This window comes from Lynx canadensis, chromosome X (genome assembly GCF_007474595.2).
Source record: "Lynx canadensis isolate LIC74 chromosome X, mLynCan4.pri.v2, whole genome shotgun sequence".
Lineage (NCBI taxonomy): Eukaryota > Metazoa > Chordata > Mammalia > Carnivora > Felidae > Lynx > Lynx canadensis.
In genome coordinates, this window is record NC_044321.2 from 47,459,086 (window position 1) to 47,481,693 (window position 22,608).

The 22,608-nt window shown below is 40.0% G+C and overlaps 1 protein-coding gene and 1 non-coding gene across 2 annotated transcripts; both read right to left on the bottom strand.

The window, feature by feature from the left end:
- Positions 1–12,850: 12,850 nt before the first annotated feature.
- USP51 (ubiquitin specific peptidase 51) lies at positions 12,851–16,257 on the bottom strand. Its single transcript, XM_030306137.1, has one exon. The coding sequence runs from the start codon at positions 15,379–15,381 to the stop codon at positions 13,372–13,374; it is 2,010 nt and encodes a 669-aa protein (XP_030161997.1). The 5' UTR covers positions 15,382–16,257; the 3' UTR covers positions 12,851–13,371.
- A 5,492-nt stretch (positions 16,258–21,749) lies between these two features.
- Positions 21,750–21,878, bottom strand: LOC115507984. Its single transcript, XR_003966893.1, has one exon. It is a non-coding gene; the product is annotated as a U6atac minor spliceosomal RNA (small nuclear RNA).
- Between the last annotated feature and the right edge of the window lie 730 nt (positions 21,879–22,608).

The window sequence follows — 22,608 nt, forward strand, 5'->3', positions numbered from 1 at the left end:
CCTCTGGAATCCCAATTATGCGTATGTTGTTATGTTTAATTGTGTCACTTAGTTCTCTAATTCTCCCCTCATTCTCCTGGATTTTTTTATCTCTCTTTTTCTCAGCTTCCTCTTTTCCCATAATTTTATCTTCTAATTCACCTATTCTCTCCTCTTCCTCTTCAATCCAAGCTGTGGTCACCTCACTTTATTTTGCAGCTAATTTATAGCATTTTTTAGCCCCTCCTGACTGTTTCTTAGTACCTTGATCTCTGTAGCAATAGATTCTCTGCTGTCCTCTATACTTTTTTCAATCCCAGGGATTAATTTTATGACTATTAGTTTAAATTCATTTTCTGTTTTATTGTTTAAATCGTTTTTGATCAGTTCATTAGCTGTCACTACTTCCTGGAGTTTCTTTTGAGAATTCTTCTGTTTCGTCATTTTGGATAGTCCCTGGTGTGGCATGGACTGCAGGGCTCTTCCTCTGTGCTGTCTGGAGTAACTTGCATTGTTGGACAGGGCCACAGTCAGACCTGATGTCTGCCCCCAGCCAACTGCTGGGTCCACAGAATGCATTTTTAAATTATGAGTCTTAATCTGACTTTTGTGTGTGCATCAAATGCTGTTATTTGTTTGATACAGTGCTCGTTTAATTTTCACCTTTGTGAATACTTGGATAATGTTGTCTACAAATTCAGATAATGAAAATGAGAATGATTACAATATCAATGCCAGCATGACCTGAATTAAGGACTTCTGTTTTAATGGACAGATTGAAGAACATACATAATTGGGTTAGAGAGACAAATGACCTGAAACAGAGCATACTACACAAAATTGAGAAAGGAATTTTGTGTCAGACATAGTGGACAAAGGGATGTGAAAGCAATTAAAATACTCTCCAAAATATAATCAATAATAGTATAACAACTTTGTATGGTGATGGATTGTTATTATACTTATTGTGGTCACCATTTGAAACCATCTGATATTATATATACTTGAGTGTGTGTGTGTGTGTGTGGGTGTATAATCTTGGTATTGTACATGAAATTAATACTATATTTTATGTCAATTATTCTTCAATATAAAGACTGTCCCCAAAAACACCAATGTCTACCTGTAAACAGAGGCTGCTGAACTAGCTTGGGCATACTAGTCTGTACCAACACACACTATTGTTTCCTTTCCATGATCTCTCTATAAAGCTGAGTAAAGTTATATATCTAGATTCATAGGTTGTTATGAAAAGGCAGATGAACAAAAGAGGAGTTCAGTCTTAGATGTGTTGAGTCCTTGTAGCAGAGAGCTAATTCTATCAGATCATACCAGCAATCATACTTTCTACAGTATATCAAGTAATGTCTCAATTCACAGCCACAGCTTACAAAAAAATGTCCCCCTAGCTCTTGTTTAATTTGATTTGAACAATGGAGTTTCACATAATCTCCTCGAATTCTATGAAGATTTTACTAAAACCACACACACATATACAATGATTGTTGATATCTCATCCAAATACAAACTAGATTTTGCTTATATATCTGCATATTGCAACGACAGGGAAAATGTAAAATTTGTGAATTCTATTCAGTCTATTAACTTTTTACCAAAGAAAGTAAAATGACCTTACTTGCTAAATCTCCTGCACAATTTGTCCTCAACACCGATAAAAAAAAAGTGTTGTTTGTTTTTCTGTAGTTTTGAAGCTTAAATAATGAAATTTGTGGTCATTTTTTAATTTTCTCAAGTCATGCAAAATCATATCATGTAATATGATTTTTTTGAGATGCAGTTGTATAAGATGCCTATCATTGATGCCAACGAAAGGAAAGATGCTAAAATATCGACCTGCCCATAAAATCATATTTTCAAAGTGTGTAACAAGAAGAATGACTTCATATATTTGGAAATAGATTGAAGATGAGAATGGAGAAAGGATGACAATAAAGCAGAAATTTATATTCTGTTTTTCCAAAAATTTTTGGAGAGGTCATAAGGAGCTTAGAAAAGTTCTGACTGATTGCACCTGATTTGTTCAATGTTATGTGTAGTTCACAACAAAAACTCATGTAGCTATAAAAATGACTCATTCTTTTTTAGAAGTAAGACTGCTTAAGAAGTCAAGAAGAAAAAAAGAAGTCAAGAAAAAAGAAAAAGGTCAACAGCAAAGGGCAGCCAAGTTTAACAGAAAATTTTTGACTTCTTTACTAAAATTGTACTTTATATGGAATCCAACTTCAATTCAAGAAACTTCAAATTTCTTCTGAGCTTTAAAACATCTTTCCTGAGAAAAAGTAATTTTACATACAAAGACATTGCATGCACTTTGGAGTGTTTGGAAATTCTGGACATTTTAGACATGGGCAGCCTGTAGGATGAACTATTTATGTGATGATTAACAGACAAAACAAACCTAAAATAGAAAATGGATGGACATTATCGGATACAGAAACCAATTTCTACAAATCGAAAATCTGCTCTTAATAGTAAGTAAAATCCTTGTTTAGATGGTTTTGTTGAGAAGATATTGATGTCATCACACTATATTGACACTAGGAATCAGTTTAATAGGGACTTGGTAAGAGCAGAATTGCAAGTCAAAGTAAATTTTAGATTTGTATGCTGCTTAACCACTACATAAAAGAGGGAAAAAAGGGTATCCTAAAAGCTGCAGGCATTTTAGGGAAAAAATCAGTAGAAAAGAAAACTGAAAGCATAAAATACTCCACCATATTGTAGGACAGAATGAAGCAAGTTAACTGTTTTCACTAAATTTAGGTAGTATCTGTATAATTAGTCCAGCTTTATTTGTGTTCTCTTTTAACAAAATCTAACACGTGTGCATGTTAAAAATAAATGATGTAGCCAACAAAATTTAAAAATCCAATAAAGTTTTTAAAAAGAGCTAAATTGCTATATCAGAGGAAAAAAGCATTGTAGAGGTATCATTGTATTTTTACACATACAATATTATGTAACTTGTCCTGGTATTAATTACTACTACTTGCCATTGTTAATTAGTCTTATTGTTGTTTTGTTTAAACAATGGCATTTATGAAATGGAAAAAAAAACAGAATAATATGCCATTGAAAGTAAACATCTATCTTTCATACCTTGTGTTAAAATAATAACATACATGTGTATCATTTATTAAATTGTGCTTTCATTTCTCCTATGGTTGTTTCCAAGATTAGCACTCTAAGAAGATTGGTCACCCAAAAATTTATTTTGTTATTTTAAAGACTTTTTTAAAGTTGGCTTTTCATTTCCATAGATAAGCTTTACAATAAAAACTATGAGTCTAAGTTGCAAAGATATACACATCATCTTTTTGAAGTTCCATTAATATTTCATGGCTAAAAAGTATTATTTATTATTATAGAGTAGATATTCTTCAAAAATCTGATATTTTCTGAGTATTTTTCAATCTGTTCTTTGAACATTCAGATAAATTATTTTTGAGTTTTCTATCATCTCAAATCCGTGATTGTATCTCATACATGATGATTATTTAATTTGTTAATGATTGATGACTGTAAATTTAACTTATTTGATCCACTAACATAACAGAACATGACTGTCTGTGAAATGTGTGTGTTTAGCAATTTCAACTTTTAGCTATAATTTTTGAGGACTATTTACATCTAACATTTACATTATGTGTAAAAAAATTGTGACTTGAGAGTGGGCTCTTGTGTCTTATGGCTCCACTATCTATTAGTTTGTGACATTGAGCAAATAACTTCATCTCACTTATAAAATGGAGAAGATAATAGCAACCACTTTTTTGAGGTACTTTTTCATTTAGTCAACAGATGATTTTGAAGGCTTAATCCATGTGAGGCTTTCTTCTAGGCACCAAGGATATGGCAGTAAGCAAAAAGAAAACCTCCTGTACCTTGGGCCACTTTGATTTTATTGAAGAAGACATGGCGTAAATATATATTATGAAGTGGATAATAAAGAAAGGAAGAATACAAAAAAAATCCAGGAAAAGGAAAGTAGATTGAAAGGATTTTGCTACCTTAGATGGCTGCTTAGGGAACGTCTCTCTGGGTGATATTTGAGCAGAAATATGAATGAAGAAAAGGCAAAATATGGGGGAAGACTGCCCCAGGTAGAGTAACATATACAAAGACCCTGAGATAAAAATAAGTTTACACTTTGAAAGGACAGAGCTTACATATGTTTAGCCTTTACTATGTAGCAGGCTCTGTCCTGAGCACTTAATATTTATTATTTATTTAATTCTCTCCACAACTCTAAAAGTTAGGTACTACTATGGTTGTTAGTCTCATTTAAAAACGAAGAATTCAAGGCAGAGTGTGTTTAAGTAACCTGTTGAATGTCACACAGCAAGTGCTGGATAATCAGGATAAAAACCCAGGTTTGAATCAACAGCCTGTGGTGTTAACCACTAAGCTACTCTCTTATGCTTATGGCACCTTCCATGTAATTGATGAGGCAAGAAAGGCACAGAAAGGGGCCCACATTTGTGTGATTTGCCCACATTCACACAGCAAGTCAGGAGAGATGTTGGGACCAGAATCTAATCTCGGTGCTGGAACTAAAGGCCTGGTTATTCCTTCCCAAAATGCTCAATTGAGCCTCCTGTTAAGTCAGACACTATGCCAGGCACAAGGGACAGAGGAATAAGGGTGACCCAGAGAAGAAGTCCCTGATATCACATCAGAAGTAAAGTGATTTATTTGTTTTTAATTTTTTTAACATTTGGTTGTTATTGAGAGAGAGAGAGAGAGAGAGAGAGAGAGAGAGAACAAGCACGGGAAAGGCAGAGAGAGGAGGAAACACAGAATCCGAAGCAGGCTCCAGGCTCTGAGCTGTCAGCACAGAGCCGACGTGGGGCTCGAACTCACAAACCGCGAGATCATGACCTGTGCTGAAGTTGGCCGTTTAATCGACTGAGCCACCCAGGCGCCCCAGAAGTAAAGTGATTTATGTATCATTACTGTAAATTTTGTGGTTAGTGTCTCTCCCTGCTATACCCTATCTTTTTCCATACTATTCTTGTCCTTTCCTGGCTCTTTGCCTGGTGACATATCTGTCTCCCTTGTTGAACTGTGAGATCCATGATGGTAGGGAGAAGGTTTGTCTCAGTCAATCCTCAGCTTAACATCCAGTAAACACAAAGGGAGGGAACAGAGATTTTGAATAAATTTCCAGGTATTCGTTCTACTGATAAACATAGATGTGTGAAATGATGTTGTACAAGTGTATTCTTTGTAGCATTGATTACAATGGAAATAACTGCAATATTTATCATAAGGGAACTGGTTAAAATTATCAAGGGCAGGAATCTTATGCAGCCTTTAAAATATAAGACAATTTTTTTTATTTTAAAAATATAATCACTATGCCACATTTTATTTTTTCTTAGGATTCTTCCTAAGTTGTCATGAGTTTACAGGTAAGAATTGCTAATAGCTCGAGTTTTAAAGGTTGTAAGGAATTTTGGGAACAATCCAAACAAACCACCTATTTTCTTACTTGGGTAAAGTGAGTCAAAAATGATGTGTAACTTGCATAAGAACACCTCTTTAGACTCCCAGGAAGTTATAATATGCCCCATGTTATGAGGACCAGGAAGCCTTGGTGTTAGGGAAGCAGGTAAACATATAGGTGAGACATTGGCTGCATTTGAGGGGCATTTTTCCTCATTTTTTTCCAGCAAAATGTGCCTCTTCTACAAAGAAATTTCCTTGCTTGATCAAGAAACTGATGCAATTCTTTACTATGGTGAGGGTGATCCAGGCTTGAGGGCTAAATGTCATTCTTTGAAGGCCTGGGTCTGCAATGTAGGGATGAGCTGGAAGGTTTCTCTAGGTTACTAGCTTAAGAAGAGCCCTATAAAACAAGCATCTTACCAAAAAGCTGTATCTCATTATGGAAAAAGAACAGAGACCCATGTTAACAAAAACAGATTTATCATGTCCCAAAGAAGGCAATTATCAAGAATTACTCAACTTCCCCACATTCCATCAACCTCTCCAGGACTGGATGTTGCCCTTTATGTCAGGCCATTCACCCAGTACCAACCATATAGCTTTACTCATTCCAGGTCCAGTCACAATTTCTCTGCTGCATGATGCTTCCCTGAGACCAGAATTATGGGTAGGCTTCTAATGCTCTTGTTACACTTTTTGTCTTTGAAAAGAATTCTGTTGGCAACAGCAAGAGTCACCTATTTACTGATCTCTCTGGGCATTGTTGTCTTTAGGGAACTAACCCAGCCTAGGAGAATGTAGACTCTGAGATATGATAGCAATGGAGACAGAATATTTACAGAGAAACTTGGCAGTCAGAAGGTCTGGCATGGAATAAGAGTACTCTAGGACCTCAGTTCTGCTCCTGGCTCTGCCACTGATCCCCTTTATGACCTTGAGCAAGTCATTCCATCTATTTCTGAGCCAGTGTATCCTTAAAACAGTGAGAAAACTGAAGGCTAAAGGCTCTCTAGGGATCCTCCCAACTCTCAGATTCTATAAATCCATAAACTTCATGGATTCAGAGTATTACCTGGTTCTTGTTCCAGTAGAAAAAGAGGAATCAAATGAGTTCCTGGTTAAGGGCTTGGACTCAGTACTCTGCGCCCCAGTTCTCCCTCTTAATGACTTCATGATTTTGGGAAAAACATATGAACTCTCATATTCTTTGTCAAGTAGAGCTGACAATAAGAAAGACCCCACTGGTATGCCTATAGCACAGAAGAAGAAAAACTCAGTGAGGTAAGGAGAGATCTGGTCAATGAGGATTTATATAAAGAAGTCTACTTAGGTGATGATGCCCTGGTTATCTGCATGAAAATAGACTTCCAGAGAGATAGCAGTTCTCATTTTCTAAAAATACCTGGGGGACAAAGGGAATATTTGGACATGGTAAAGTGGGGCAAAAAATGACTTTTATTTTAGTTCCAACTGTGTGCCCTGCTTTATACTAAATACCTTGTAAACAACATTATATTTAGCCCTCCCAACAGCCCTGGGAGGGCTGTGGACAAGGTTCTGTTACTGGCCCAGTGTCACCAGTTAGTAAGTGGTAGATCTGGGATGTGATTTCAGTTTATGTCTGATGTCTCAAAGTTATCTTCTCCTCTTGCCTAGGCCTACCTCATCACATCTCCTGCAACACAAAGAAGTAGAAATTATAGGGAAGTTTAAATTCTGTATTAGAGGTGTGGCCAAAAAAGGCTTTAAATGATAAGCTTGCAAGTAGAATACAAGTGTATGTCTTTTTAAGTATACCATTCTGAAAGCAGATCAATTAGGGCATGATTAGATTCTCAATAAGGCATAAAAAAATGATACTTCACACCTGTCTTTAAAAACACCAACTCCTCTGGTACATTTAAAACACAATCCAGTTTCCTCATATTTTATTTTCTCTTCCTCAGCTCCACTTGCTCCACCCCTACCCTGAGTCCCTTTTTCAGATTTGGTATACCCTCTTGGTATAAGAAAAAGGGAACTTACCCTGAGTGGTAGCCAACATGACAAAATCATGACCTGGATTTGCAAGTAAAGTGGTTTTTTTTTAGTTTATTTATTTATTTTGTGTGAGAGAGAGAGAGAGAGAGAGCGCGCGCGCAAGTGGGGGAGGGGCAGGGGGTAGAGAATCCTAAGCAGGTGCTGCACTGTCAGTGCAAAGCCCAATGCAGGGCTCACAAACTGAGATCAAGACCTGAGCTGAAGTCAGATGCTTAACTGACTGAACCACCCAGGGGCCCCATGAGGAAATTTTTAACATCAAATATTCCATGTCTGTTGTCCCACTGTCTTCGATTATCATATATCTCTTTAACAAATGGGATAAAATAGCAAAATAAAGAACTCTGAAAAAATAAGTTGCTTTGTACTTAAGCAAGAGTAATTTTAAGAATGGTATAGGCAGAAGCTATGTGGGGAACTAAAAGTGATGTAGGAGATGAGTATGTGGCAATGATGTAAGATAAACACATGTAGAATAGCTTGGAAGTGAAAGGAAAAAGAAATAATATCAGGGACAGCAGCATCATGTGAAATTTATGAACTTTTGTTTTAAACAAGAACCTCAAATCAAAACCTTACAATATGTTTTTAATTTCTTCTGGTGACAATATATACCCCAGGAGGAAGCACTGGCAACTGAGGAACACTTCTTATGTATTATAGGGATAATGAGGAGAAGTTTTTGAAGAACCATCGTAGAAAATCTAGGATGTCTATTTGCTATATGTCTAGAAAAATCATGACAGTTGCTGGCATAGAGGGAAGAGTGTGGGAGTAAGGCCTCTTGGCAGTCAGGAATGGGTCAGAGGAGGATGGTGGTGCAGCATCCAAAAGAAAACAGGATTCCTTTTCCTCTAAACTAGAGGGAAGGTGTGGAGAATAGATGGAAATAGAAGTGTATTGGAGTGGGTGGCATAGATAAATCAGCCACTCTTATAAGTATTTTAACCTTAGAAAAATAGGATATAAAGTCAACTACTAAAGCTAAGTGTAGGATGGAATTCATTTTGTTTATTCATTCATGCATTCATTCAGCCAGCATATTAAGAATCTACCATATAGTGTGATTGGCCTGAGGGATTTACAGACATGTAGTTCCAACTCTGGCCCAGAGTAGATACAATTGTGTGTTTGGAAGGAATCAAGATAAGGAACTGAAAATAGTGTGGAAACAACAGAATTGGACATTACAAATCAGTATTGTACCACCTAGGAACCATATCCTAATAGGCAAGACCACCACAGGTAGTCTTGACCACAGGTAGGTGGGAAGGATCTATGGTTAAGGGGCTGGTATTTATTGTGGGCACTCTGGAAAGACCAGGGGGAAGGTGACTGATTAAAGTGGCACACAACATACTGGTCACAGCATTGAAGCTAGAAAGGAAAACTGGTGTAAATAGAGAGAGATGATGGTTTCACATATGGTAAAAAGATTAGATCTTACAGCCAGGTCTCGGAACTCAGTCAAGCATATGACATTGGGTGAAGCTATATATCTAGTAATGGAGCAGGATTTTAGCCTCCTCCATCCTGTGTATCCTTAAGAAAGTCAATTAGCCTTATGTGACTATCCTAATCAGCCATTGCCATAGAGACATATTTACCTGTAATATGGGCAATTTTGTTATCAATTGATAGATTACTCTCCAGGTTTGTCATCTAGGTTTGTCAAAGGTTGTCTGCCTTCTGCGCCATTTTGGTCTATTGTGTCTTCCATAGAAACATCAGGAAAAGCAAAACAAACAAAAATCTTTGAATTTTCTGTACTGAATTGTAATGGATTATGTACAAGCTTTGGGGACCTGGGTTTGAATATTGACCTCACTACTTAAAACACTAAAGTGAACTTAAGAAAACCACTTTTCCATTCTGAGTCTCACTTTCCCAGTCTGTGAAATATGTTCAGTAATGATTGTCTTCCAGGATTGCTTTGTAAACTCAGTGAAATACTAGAGGTAAAGCAGTTACCATAGTGCATGGCCTATCTATTCATGGTACCCATGAAACATTATTGACTTATTCTTTCTTTAGTTGGGAATAGCCACATCATTGCTGTGAGTAAAGTTTGAAGCCTAGAAGAGGTCAATAGCTGAGCTAAAGACATGCAGGGACCCACTCTGGTTTCTCAATCTTATATGACAGAGTTCATTTGAGGTCATCATTCTCTTCCTTCTCTCCCTTTGTGGTCCTAGGAACAGGATCCCCCCCCACCCAACCATATAGTGTGTCTGATGTGTTCAAAACGCTTGGCTACAAGTGACGAGATCTCAACTCAAACTAGCTTAAGCAAGACAAAGGATTTTATTGGATCAGAGAGCTGGGAACTTTGGGACTTCAGGCACAGCTGGATCCACAAAGTTCAAATGATGCTCTCTAGGTTCTTTCTCCCCATCTCTAATTCTGTTTTTCTCCTCATGGTATGAATATCAACCCCTAAAATTCTCAGATTAATGTCATCCTAGAGACTTCAGCATGGAGAGGGAGCTTCTTTCTCCCAGTGTCTATACATATTCAATTTAGCAATGGGCTCTGATTGGGCCTGTTTAGGTCCTATAACCATCCTCAAAATTGCTCTTGTGGAAGGGGTGTGGGTGGAGGAGTGGAGGAATTGAGAACTCTAATTTGGTCTAGGCTGTGGGACATGTTCATCCTGGGGAGGGGTGAGAGGAGCACAGCAAGGTGATCAGTAGCCCAAGTGAAACCACACAGAATGAAAGAAGGGCTAGAGTGCTAAGCAGACAACCTACACCTTCCTCACTAAACAGCCACCAGACATCACTCCTCTGTCACAGTTATAGTGTGCCATGTAATATAAAACATTGTGGAATGGTGAGATACATGGTATCCTGGGAAGGTAAACTTATGCAGTATGCCATGGAGAGGCGTGGCACCCAATCATAAGGTGAGAGACACTGTGGGAAGCTCAGAGAAACTGTGGTGATGGACAGCGTTGCCACAAACATGCCATAAAACCCAGTCTCACTTTCAGCTGCTGGTCCCCCTCACCACCCACTCTCTCAGGACCAATTCTCACACTTGTGCTCTTTTCTTGCATTGTTCCTGGTACTCCCTCCACATAACCTGGCTATTCCTCACTGAGCACCTACTTTGGTAAGCCATCCCCTGCAGCTAAGTAGCATTTCATACACTGTTTTTGGGAAAGATACAAACCTGATCACACTGTATTACAGCACAGGGCACTTAATGAGGGCTTGATGGATAAAATGGGTGAGATCACATTACTGAGAGGGTGAATAGAGCAAATAACTGAACTCATCCTCATATTCAACAAACATTTATTAACACAGAAATGAATAAGGCTTGGCCCCCTGTTAGCAGAATGCTCAGTACAGAGGGGCAGACAATCACAAAGCTCCAGTAGAATCACAGTAGAATATCACTGAGGTACAGACAAAGTACTTTGAGGCACAGTGAGAGGGATAGAGGGGTGAGGAACAATTTTCCAATTTGTGTCTTTGTAGAACATTTAGAAAAGGCTCCAGAGAAGTCATCTGTGAGTTGAGTCTTGAAGGAGGAATAGAAGCCACCAGATAAACAGTCAGAGGAGCCCTACAGGCTGGCACTCAGAAATGTAGGTAAATAAGTGGTTCAGGGAACCAGGCATGAATAATAGAAAAAGGAAAAAAAAAAGAGAGAATAAGGAATGAGTAGGACCATCAAGTACAAAGCTCTACTGTACTCTACTGTAGAAATTTAAAGGTCTTGTTTCCCTATGGAGAGAGAAGAGGGAGAGCAGAAGATGGTATGTTCTCAGATATGGGTCCCTGTCACTTCCTCAATCAGGTCATAGGGCTTGAACATCAAAGCCAGAGCTTAAATTGTGATCTAATATCCCTAAGCCACTAAATTGTCAAGAACCACTTTTCAGTACCAAAGAATTTGTATGAATAATGCAGTTCTAAATGGGAGAGAGTCCCTACTATTCATCTTTTTCAGATGCAGTTGATTCTTCCTAAGAAACAGCTCTACTTCTTTCAAAATCAGATGGGGTGTGGAACCTGAAAGGGGAAGGCAGTCTAGAGTTCAGGCCTTGCAGCAATCTCACAATTGGATGTAAAATGATGGTTAAGACTATTTTTTTTTCAAATTCTATGTATGTGTCAACATAATATTCAAAAAATATTCACAAACCCTTTGTTTTGTTTTTCTTATCTCCATTTATTTTTCATACCCGTATGCATTTTAATGTTTAAATTAAAAATAAACTTGTTTTGGGGCGCCTGGGTGGCGCAGTCGGTTAAGCGTCCGACTTCAGCCAGGTCACAATCTCGCGGTCCGTGAGTTCGAGCCCCGCGTCAGGCTCTGGGCTGATGGCTCAGAGCCTGGAGTCTGTTTCCGATTCTGTGTCTCCCTCTCTCTCTGCCCCTCCCCCGTTCATGCTCTGTCTCTCTCTGTCCCAAAAATAAATAAAAACGTTGAAAAAAAATAAATAAACTTGTTTTTTTAAATTTTACTGTTTTTTTCTATTTAAAATGTTTTAAATTTATTTTTATTTACATTTAAAAAATTTTAATCCTTTTTATTTAGTTTTTATTTAAATCTCTCAAATTGGACTTCCTTAAGGTTATTCATATATCTTAAAAATTCCTTTTTCTCTATTTTTTTCCCTTTCAAAATTTTTACTGTATATTTATTTATTTTGAGAGAGAGAGAGAGAGGAAAAAAACAAGTGGGGAAGGGGCAGAGAGAGAGAGAGAGAGAGAGAATACCAAGCAGGCTCTGTACTGTCAGTGCAGGGCCTGACTTGGGGCTCAATCCCACGAACTGTGAAATCGTGACCTGAGCTGAAATCAAGAGTCAGATGCCTAACCAACAGCCACCCAGGCATCCCTAATTTTTGTTAATTAAAAAAAGTTAATTTTGTCTTCTTGTCTTGTTCTAAATTTTCTTCCTTTAAAATATTTCTGTAAACTTAAATTTGAATTTTCATCCTATTCTATATTTTTGGAAATTTTATTTCTTAAGCTCTTTGTGAATTTTGCTAGCTTCTCATTTTTCAACACGTGTATTTTATGGTCTAATTTAAAATGTTTAATGTAAACATTTTATTTAACTTTTAAGAGCTCCATTCCCCTTTCTTCTAAAACTTTAAATTTCACTTTAACTTTTTTGTAAACTTTCATTTTTTATCTTTGTCCTTGTTTTATTCATTTTACCTTTTCTAAACTAAGAAAAATGTATTTTTAAGCCTTAAATAATTTTGAAATTTTAAATTAAAAAAACTTAAATTTTAAAACATTTCTTTTAAAATATTTAACTTAAATTTTTCAACATTTAGAAACATTTTCTTTTAAAATTAAAAAAAAAGTTTTCTTCTTTTTAAATATTTTCTTGTAAGGCTTTAAAATTTTTTTTTCAATATTCTTTTTTTCAAACCATTTGACTAATCAGCCACAGCTAGAATACCAATTGTGAAACTTTTTGTTGATGTACAAATACTCCCTGATTTCACATGGTATTTTTGTAGAAACAAATGACATACAGCAGTGGCAGAACATCTCCATTCCCACTCTCCCCATCTAAAACAATCTGTTCATTTAATTATGCTTTATGTGACCATTTTCAACCTCTTCCCCCCCTCCCATTTCTTAAGGCTGAATGGTCACTAGTTAGTATTTTTTTTTTTCCTCTTACAGACCCATAAACCATGGTAAAATAGGTTCTTTATATCAAGGTGCTACTTGTCATATAGGTGCTATTTGTCATTGTCAATGCCAGGTAGGTTTTTGCGAAACTTCAAGAGGTGCTTGTTGTTGTATGGGTATTGTCATTGTCCATTCCAGGTAGGTTTATGTGTCATTTCAGGATCCTTGTATATTCATTTCCTTTTTTTTTTCTGGTAAGTGTCTTGTAAGACTATTCTTTCTCTAGACCCTGTTTGTGATAGAACAGTAAATACCCTTCACTGTAGAGTAAGTCCTCAATGGTAGCCTTGGTGATGATGGCATCATCACAGCTAAACCATTGGTCCTTTTGTTGCCGGATAAAGCTGGTATAGTGTCCACTTTCCAAAGTTCCATGGTGATTAATCACTGCAAACAAGGAATACTTATTCTCATTGGGTGTACAATCTGTTGGTGGCTGGTCTTCCTTCATTCTGCTGTCCTTAGTGGAGGCCAAAAATGGAGTCATATCCAGCTCCAAGGGAAAGGAGATAAAAGTATTAATCTTTCGCCTCTGTTTACCTACATGTTCAAATCGCTTGAGATGAAAACAGGCCACGATAGGTAATTTCTTCATCGTGAGTTGTTTGGTAGATTCCTGATAGCTTTGGCAACTACTGCATTTGATTTTGGCACTGCTTCCTAGGTACTCTGGCCTTGTAAACCACTGTAGGCAATCTGTGAGTGAGGGAATACCTGGTATGTGGTCATCCCTACTCACTGTGCTGTCAGCTCCCTCTGGACTCTGGGAACTGAATGTGGCACAAGAGCCAGGCAAGTCCAAACTGATGTCCCAGCATGGGTCTATTGTGGTAGAGACACTATGGCAAGCTTGACATGTGACATCTGACTGCAAGCCACCTGTAAAGATTTGGTCTATGATGCAGTTACAGCAGTTGGGGTTATTGGCCTCCTGCCCAACACTATCATCTTTGCTGTGTCTATGCAGCACATCTAATATTGCGATAAGGAACTCATGGGCATCCTGCTGCCTATATCCTGCTAAGTGTTCTGCATGAATCCATATTAGATGCAATAACTTATAAGGAATGTGAGGAGTTCGGCTCCCAGAGTACATTGCATGAAAAAGAGAAGACATTTCACAGACAAGACACAAGCTGGGGCTTGTCATTACACATTTATGCTTGTCAGAGAGAAAGAAATCTTTCAATAAAGGAATATGGGTAAGTGCCTGGACAATACAATTCATAAAGCACGTGTTCCCAAGATTGATTAGCCCTCTCAGGCCTACAGTACAGACTGACTTTTTCCTCCTCTTTTTCTTGGGTTTCACCAATTTTGGCTCCTGTTCCTTTGACTCACAGGTTGAATGTTTCTCTTCAACACCTGATGTCATACACTGTTGTTGAGAAACATCTGTTGAGATGGAAGTTAGTAATTTCAGAATTTTCTCTTTTGTTTCTTTGGCAATCTGTTCTATGTCTTTGTCATATACATAATCCTTACACATAAAGCAATATATAACCCCATGATAGAGGTCTACAGCTAAATTATGCTGTTTTGTTTCTGCATGTTTGTGAATATGTTTCTCAGTAAAGCAGCCAAAAAAGACACAGGAGAGACAAGAGTGGAGTCTGTTCATATGGGTACTACATACATGACAGAAGCACGACTTTGCCTTACGTTTCCTAGTTTCTGGGGTCCCACTCCAAACGAAACGCTGGTAGATCAACCGCAGGTTCTTCCTCCAGTTCTTAGCCACTTTAAAGCTCTCCACATGAGAGCAGCCTGTAGGACCCTGATCAAACTCCACCTCCAGCAACCAGTCCCCTAGGCCACCTCGATCCGCAGAGCCACCTAGGTCAGGAGAACAGCTTTGCAGCTTCTGGGGCCTAGACCCAGGCCGGGATCTACGCCGCGATCTGCGCCAGGACTGGGGCCGGGTCAGAAGCTGAGGGTGAGGATGGGCTGGAGGCTGGGGTGGGGCCGAGGGCCCGGGCAGGGCTCGGGCCCGGACCCGGGGCTGGGGCCGAGGGCGGGGCTTGCGGCGCGGGCAAAGGGGCGAAGAGCTGCTGTAACAGCGAGGTGGGGTTGAAGGGAGCACCTCCTTATCGCCGCCGCTGTCACTCCACGTCAAGTTCTCCTCCGAAGCAGGCTTACGCTCTTGTAAAGGCTCCAGCTTCACCTCCTCAGCTCCCTGGCCTGAACACATCTTTGCCTCCCCCACCGCCTCCTTCTCCATTTTCCCCGCCTTTTCAGCCGCCTCCTCGGGCGAGGCTCCTCCCCCACCGCCCGAGCTCTAGCGGACCAAAGAGCTGGAAGACAAGGAAGTTTCCCGAACTTGGGCCATCAGCTCACCGCCCGGCCTGAGAAGAAAGGTCTGGAATGGAGCTGCGACTGTAGATGGAATGAGACAGGGATTTCTGTGAATGATCTGGCCAGCATCATGGCGGCGGCGCGCCATTAGCGCCCTCAGGACCCCTCCCACCATGAGCTCCGCCAGAGACCAATGCGGGCTCCACCCCCTCTACTCAGGGGCTCCCGGAGCTGCTGAGGAGACAGAAGCAGTTACCTGGTTTAAAAGCGATCCGATCGTGCTGGGAGTGGGGGGCTGGGGTGGGGGAAAGGGAGGAGGACAGAGGGAGGAAAACGTGGAGGTGGGGTGTGGTACGGCCTGAGCTTTAGGGAGGAGATGGAATCTTCTTTGAAAAAAGGCGCCACCCTCTAACTGACTTTCCTGCGCTTTGCGCAGCCTCACTTTGGCATAGCTTCCTCTGACGTTCTTTCCTTTTATTCTAAAAACTCACTGGGGTCAAAATTTACCTTGAAGATTGCTAAAAGGGGACCACCTATGGAAAATGGGCTCAGGGAAAGAAAGTGTCCTCCTCCTCCCTGGAATGGAGCTCCTCCCACCTTACCTATGCTGCTGGGGCTGGGTATGTTCCACCCTTGCCGCTACCTCCAAGGGCACTGTCTTTTGGTCAGCCAAACTCTTGCGCCCTCTCACGCTCTTTTCGCGCTTGTGTTCCTTCTCACACTTCGTTTCTTGCTTCAGCACCTTCATTCCCTATTCCTCCGAGAATTCGGACTCTCTCACGCCCTCCACGCGTTCATCGCCCCTGTCTTCAGTGTTCGACCCCCAAGATCTCTGCCCCTTCCCGCCTTCGTCCCCGCAACACCCCCGGCTCCGCTGTTTGCTTATAGGTCTGGGTTACCTTGGGCCACAGGCGCGTGATACAGAACGTCAGCAGCTGCTGCTGTACAGGCGCTCCTCAGCCAACGTTCTCTCCTGACCTCTCCTCAGGGCTGGTCACAAGGGGGCCGCCCCCTGGCCCCTCCCCTCTCGACGTGTGGCCCCCAGCCCCGGATTCTGCCCTCCTGCAGTGATGAATGGCACCGCTGTCCGGTTTGGTCAGACCTCTTCCTGAAACAGATTATACTGGAGGTAACCACAGCGACGGATTCTAGAGAAAGCCCCTGAAATGGAGGTTCTGGTCTCACCTGGCTCCAGGCCCGGACTCCAAAGATAAAAAAAAATTCATTGGGGTGACGGTTGGGGTTGTAGGAAGGGCAACTCTCTGGCATGAATCCCTCAGGGAACCATCAAAAATTGATCTCTGGGAATTAACTGGAGAGAGGAGTATTATTCTGGAGTGTGGTGAGAGGAAGCATAAGGGCTTCAAGCCCTAGATAGGAGATCCCAAGCACTTGCTAGCTTTGTGAGCTCAGATAAAACACCTGATTTCCCTGAGCCTTAGTTATGTCATCTGTTAAACAAAAATGGGAATAATAATCCTAACCTGTTATGAACACTAAATCATAGTATATATAAAGTAAAAGTTCCTTAAGTCACCTGTTTCTTTCACACCTGTTTCTCAGTCCACATCTTAAAATCTGCCTATAGCACAATGCCTGGTACTTAGAATACAGAAAAGGAGAACACTGTCTTTCCAAATTCTCTCAAAGTTATTGCTCAGTTCACTGAATTATCCCTCCTAACCAGTTCATGTATATGAACACACACTTAACAAGTGTACATGAACAGATCCCATAACTGTATTACTGTGCTAAATTGTGCTGTGAGAAATACAGAATAAAACGATTTGTGTCCTCCAGATTTTGTCTTCCCTTTAATAGATACAGCATCCAAGGCCACAACCTCTGTGAAAGCTGCTATCTCTGGGGCTTGTTGCCCTTCCTGCCCTATCCATAGAATATTCCTGCTTATCATTGAAGATATTTAATGCTACCTTTAATCTTTCTGGGACAGTCATGCACCTCCTTTCTCAACCTCAGGATAAGGATTCAGTTCTCTCAGGCTCAGGATTGGTATCTTGTAGGTGCCTTCCCAAAAGAATGTCAGTGATTTTAGGACATCAAAGAGATTCAGCAATCTGTATGAATTTCCAGAGTGAGCACAGATCACCATGATCTTGGAAAAAAGAACCACCATAACTGTCCTGTAGCCCAAAGTGACTATAGGTTGAGAGGTTCAAATAAGAGTTAGTCTTCAGATGAATATGTTTGTAGGAACATTTGCCTGGGAGACAAGAGAGCAATGCTCTTATACTTTCCCACCATTATTAGCTTTGTTTGTAACCTTAAGCAAGCTATATATCACTTCTACAATTCAGTTTCCCTGAGTAAGAAAAAGGTTGATTTGACCTTTTAGCAGTTCTTACCATAAATTCATGGCAACTTAGCAGAAATCCTAATGAGGCTTCCGGTTCACAGATACTTGGCCCCCAAGTCAGATTAATGGCCGTGTGGCTGACTGGAAAGACTTTAACTGCCATGACTTCACACCAGAGAGGGGAGGCTTACTGTTTTCTGGCTAGTCTTTTCCATTTCTCTGGATGCAGCTAAGCTGCATTAGAGGAGCCTCAGGAGATGGGATGACCTGTTCAAACTGAGGTGCCTTTTGGCAAATTAGTTTGTCTTCCTATGGAGTTTACAAAGGACTTTTAAGCAAGGGTATCAGGGTTTTCCAACATCATGGAAATTGGCCTTGTATAAATGTTAAAGATTTTGACTTGGGATTTAGACAGATTGCACCAGAGGGTGGAAGAGCATACATACAAGGAAGCAGTAGGTGAGAGAAGCAGAAATGGAGTCACCAGTGGGTACTCAGGAGGACTTTGAGGGGAAGCAGTATCAGAGGCAATGACATGCCCTCCTGCTGGTGAGTGGTTGAGTGGCACAGAGGAAGGTGAAAACCTCTGGTGGCTTATAGGGAAGTCCTTTCTATCTCCCTCACTTCTTTTCCTCCATCTGAATTACCCTTTCTCTTGTGCATTCCTCCTTTGACAGAAATCTAGAGTGAGGTAAGGAGGGAGCTTACCTTCTTGGAAGTCCCAGCAGTGCCACCCTTACCCGAAGAACAGCCAGTCATTGCCCACCCACCCCCATACTTGCCTATTCCATCCATACCAAACCTTATGATTTTGATCCACTTCTTGACAATAAATCCTTGAGGGTTAGTTAAAATGGGAAGAGAGGGTAGCTCATCAGGGTTCCATGAAGTAACCCCAGAGGTCCTACCCCAGTTCCATCCCCAGAGTTGACTTTGTTCTGGACCCATCTCCAAGGATCCAGTGTCCCTCCAGATTACCCCCTGTTTTACACCTAGTTCAAATGTTCCCTCCTCCAGGAGGTCTTCTCTGACCCCCCCAGATCTGGAGGGTGTCCCTCAGAATACAGCAGCACTTTATAGACAGAGCCCTTCTGGACCCAGCCTCTTTAAAGAGGATCCTCTCTAAAGAGGTCCCTCAGTTTGGACCCTGCCCTAGCCCCTCACCCCTTTGTCATGAAGAGACCACCTACAAAGAAAGGTGTCCTGTTGAAGTGGAACTGGAAAGCATATTCAAATCTCAATCATGTACAAGTACCTGGAAGAAAAGCTCTTTAGAACTATAGACTAATTTATGAAGGAATTTTTTTTCCCCTAGGTAAGGGCATTTGCTCACCCATGGCTAACAAAAGACTTGGCTTATTTCTGGGATAGCAGACCTAGATGGAAATGCTGACTCATTTTCTAGCTGTGTAACTAGGATGAGGCCCAGTAGTTTGTTTTTGACAATTGACTAGCTAATGCTGGTGCAGAATGTTGATGCTGTTGGTATGGGGACTGGACTTTGAAAACAACTGTTGTGGGTTATTGTATAAAAACCCATAGGTCAAGACCTTAGTAACAGGAAACTTTTCCAATGTGGCTGGTTTCCCAGGGTTATTGGCATCTCTTGTTTTTTTTTTTTGTTGTTGTTGTTGTTTTGTTTTTGTTTTTTTTTTCTGACCACAGAAGATGCTGTAGTATCTGGGGGTGAGTAGAATAGAAAAGAGAGATATCTGCAAAAAGCCTGCTTCTGTACTCCTGGTGCCCCAGGACTTTTAAAACAAGCCTTTCAAAAAGAAAGAAAGAATATTTCTCCCAATCTGGGCCTCTTTTCAATCACCTCACTTCTTTGAGGCCAGCATTCCAAAAGGCAGATTTGTAGCCATTGCCTGCCCCTAACTAGGTTTGCAGGAAGAGTGCTGTGGATTGGGTTCAGGTCTTTTGGGACCCACATTGTCTGCCAGCCATTTGCCCCCTTTTCTTTTGTATCCCTTCTTCTGCTCCCTTTCTTCCCTGTGCCTCAGCTCCTAGCTGGTCCACCTCCAGCCTTCCAAAGCAACAGCTTCAAACAACACTGCTGTGTGCATTCTCCTGCCCACAGACCCATGGTGACTCCCTGTAGCTGCTTGGTTTTTTAAAATGGAAAATTTCTAACTTACTCCAACTTTTCCTACCCATAAATATGTCCAGCCTCATCTTTTTTCTTGTTATTATGTTTTTTGTTATTATTATGGGTTTTTTTCAATTTTTTAAAAAATATTTTTAGGTTTATTTATTTTATTTTAGAGAGAAAGAGAGAGAGAGGGGGAGAGAGAGAGAGAGAGACAGAGAAAGAGAGAAAATCCCAAGCAGGCTCTGCAGTGTCAGTGTGGAGCCGGATGTGGAGCTTGAACTTGAACTGTGAGATCATGACCTGGGCTGAAATCAAGAGTTGGATGCTTAACTGACTGAACCACCTAGGTGCCCCTCAAATTTTTATTTAAATTCTAGTTAGTTAACATACAGTGCAGTATTGGTTTCAGGAGTAGAATTCAGTGATTCATCAATTACATGCAATACCCAGTGCTCATCATAACAAGTGCCCTCCTTAGTACCCATCCCTCGTCTATCCCATCCTGCACCCACCTCCCTCCATCAACCCTCAGTTCTCTGTCTTTAAGAGTGTCTTATGGTTTGTTTCCCTCTGTCTCCCCCTCTATATGTTCATCTGTTTTGTTTCTTAAATTCCACATATGAGTGAAACCATGTGGTATTTGTCTTTCTCTGACTAACTTATTTCGCTTACCATAATCCACTGTAGCTCAATCCATGTCGTTGCAAATGGCAAGACTTCATTCTTTTTGATGGTTGAGTAATATTCCATTGTGTGTGTATGCGTATTACATACCACATCTTTTTTATCCATTCATCTATTGATAGACATTTGGGATCTTTCCATAGCTTGGCTATTGTTGATAATACTGCTATAACCATTGGGGTGCATATACCCCTTCACATCTGTATTTTTGTATCTTTTGGGTAAATACCTAGTAGTGCAATTGTTGGATCATAGGGTAGTTCCATTTTTAACTTTTTGAGGAAACTCCATACTGCTCTCCAGAGTGACTGCACCAGTTTGTGTTCCCACCAACAATGTAAGAAGGTTTCCCTTTCTTCATATCCTCGCCAACACCTGTTGTTTTTTGTGATGTCCAACCTCTTCTTCACTTTCTGCCCTCCATGACTCCAGTGCTTCAACCATGGAAGCCTCTCTATTGTCCCTGTCTGTGAGATAACATATATGAAAACATTCAGTATGTCAGCTCAATCCCTTTCCTTCCCCATAGGTTCTCACTTCAAAACACTTCCTAGCACAGACATTCTCAAATTTTTTGCACCTTGGGTCCCTTTGGCAGCTAGATGTAGCCTGTAGCTCCCTTAAGAGAATAATATTTTTATAAATGCATAAAATTAAATGAATATAATTATAACTGAAATTTATTATATTGAAATATGGTTTTGATTTTTTAAAAAAAGATTGTAATTTGATAACATATATGCTTATTTATTAATACATTAAATAAAAATCTAGTGATAGACATAACTATCATAATTTCAATTTTAGTATATGTGCTGCCGAAGCGAGCACATAACTATCATAATTTCAAAGTGATAAGCATAAATGATACTTTAAGAAATGTGAAACAAATGTAATGTGATGAAAGTCTTTATTGGTGACATTATTGTGGTTCCTTGCCTAGGTTAGTAATTGAAAGACATGCTCAAATTAAGTTAAAGGTAAGTGAAAATAAAGGCATAGGCCTTTTCCCTGTATATGCGTAGACCTCTATGCATTCCATATTCTGACTGTTCTTGCTTCATAATGCCCTAACTACCTTGTTTGCTTAGTGGACAAATTTATTACAAACCATTTATTTATTTTTTTACATTGGTTACATGTTGAAATAATACTGTAGATATATTGGATTAATAAAATATACTACAAAATTAATGTAACCCAAAAACGTTGGTGAGATGCCACGAAATAATAGGTGGCAGTGCCTTAATTGTATGCATGTTGTCAGGCCTGAGGGCCTCTTTCATCCTTGTCAAGGGGAGTGCTAACCTTCTCTCCTTTCATAAAACGCTATTACAAACAAACTATTAAGTGCATATTATGTGCTCTTCTCTCTGTACCCATTAAAATGTATCTTATCACTTGTGATGTGAGGTAGATATTGCTATCCATACCTTAAAGGTGGGAAAATGGAGGGATCATTTCACATTGACTTCAGATCACACAGGTAAGATGGGACTGCTAGCCCTGGAGCCTCCAGAAATTTTGACACAGAGCTATGTTCTTTCTTCTTATTTATTTGCTTCAGGTCTTTGTTTTACTTTGTTCTTATTAAGTTTTTATTTAAATTCAATTTATTTAACATACAATGTACTATTAGTTTTCAGGTGTACAATTTAGTGATTTCGCACTTACATACAACTCACAGAGCTCATCACAAGTTCAATCATAATCCTCATCACCTATCTAACCCATCACCTACATACCTCCCCTCTAATAACCATCAGTTTGTTCTCTATAATTAAGAGTCTGGGGGCACCTGGGTGGCTCAGTAGGTTAAGTGTCCGACTTCAGCTCAGGTCATGATCTCACGGTTATTGAGTTTGAGCCCCGTGTCAGGCTCTCTGCTGTCAGAACAGAACCCACTTTGGATCCTTTGCCCCCCTCCCTCTCTCTCTGCCCCTCCCCTGCTTGTGCTCTGCTCTCTCAAAATAAATAAATAAAACTTTAAAAAGTTTGTTTCTTGGTTTGCCTTTTTTCCCCTATACCTGTTTGTTTTGTTTCTTAAATTCCACATATGA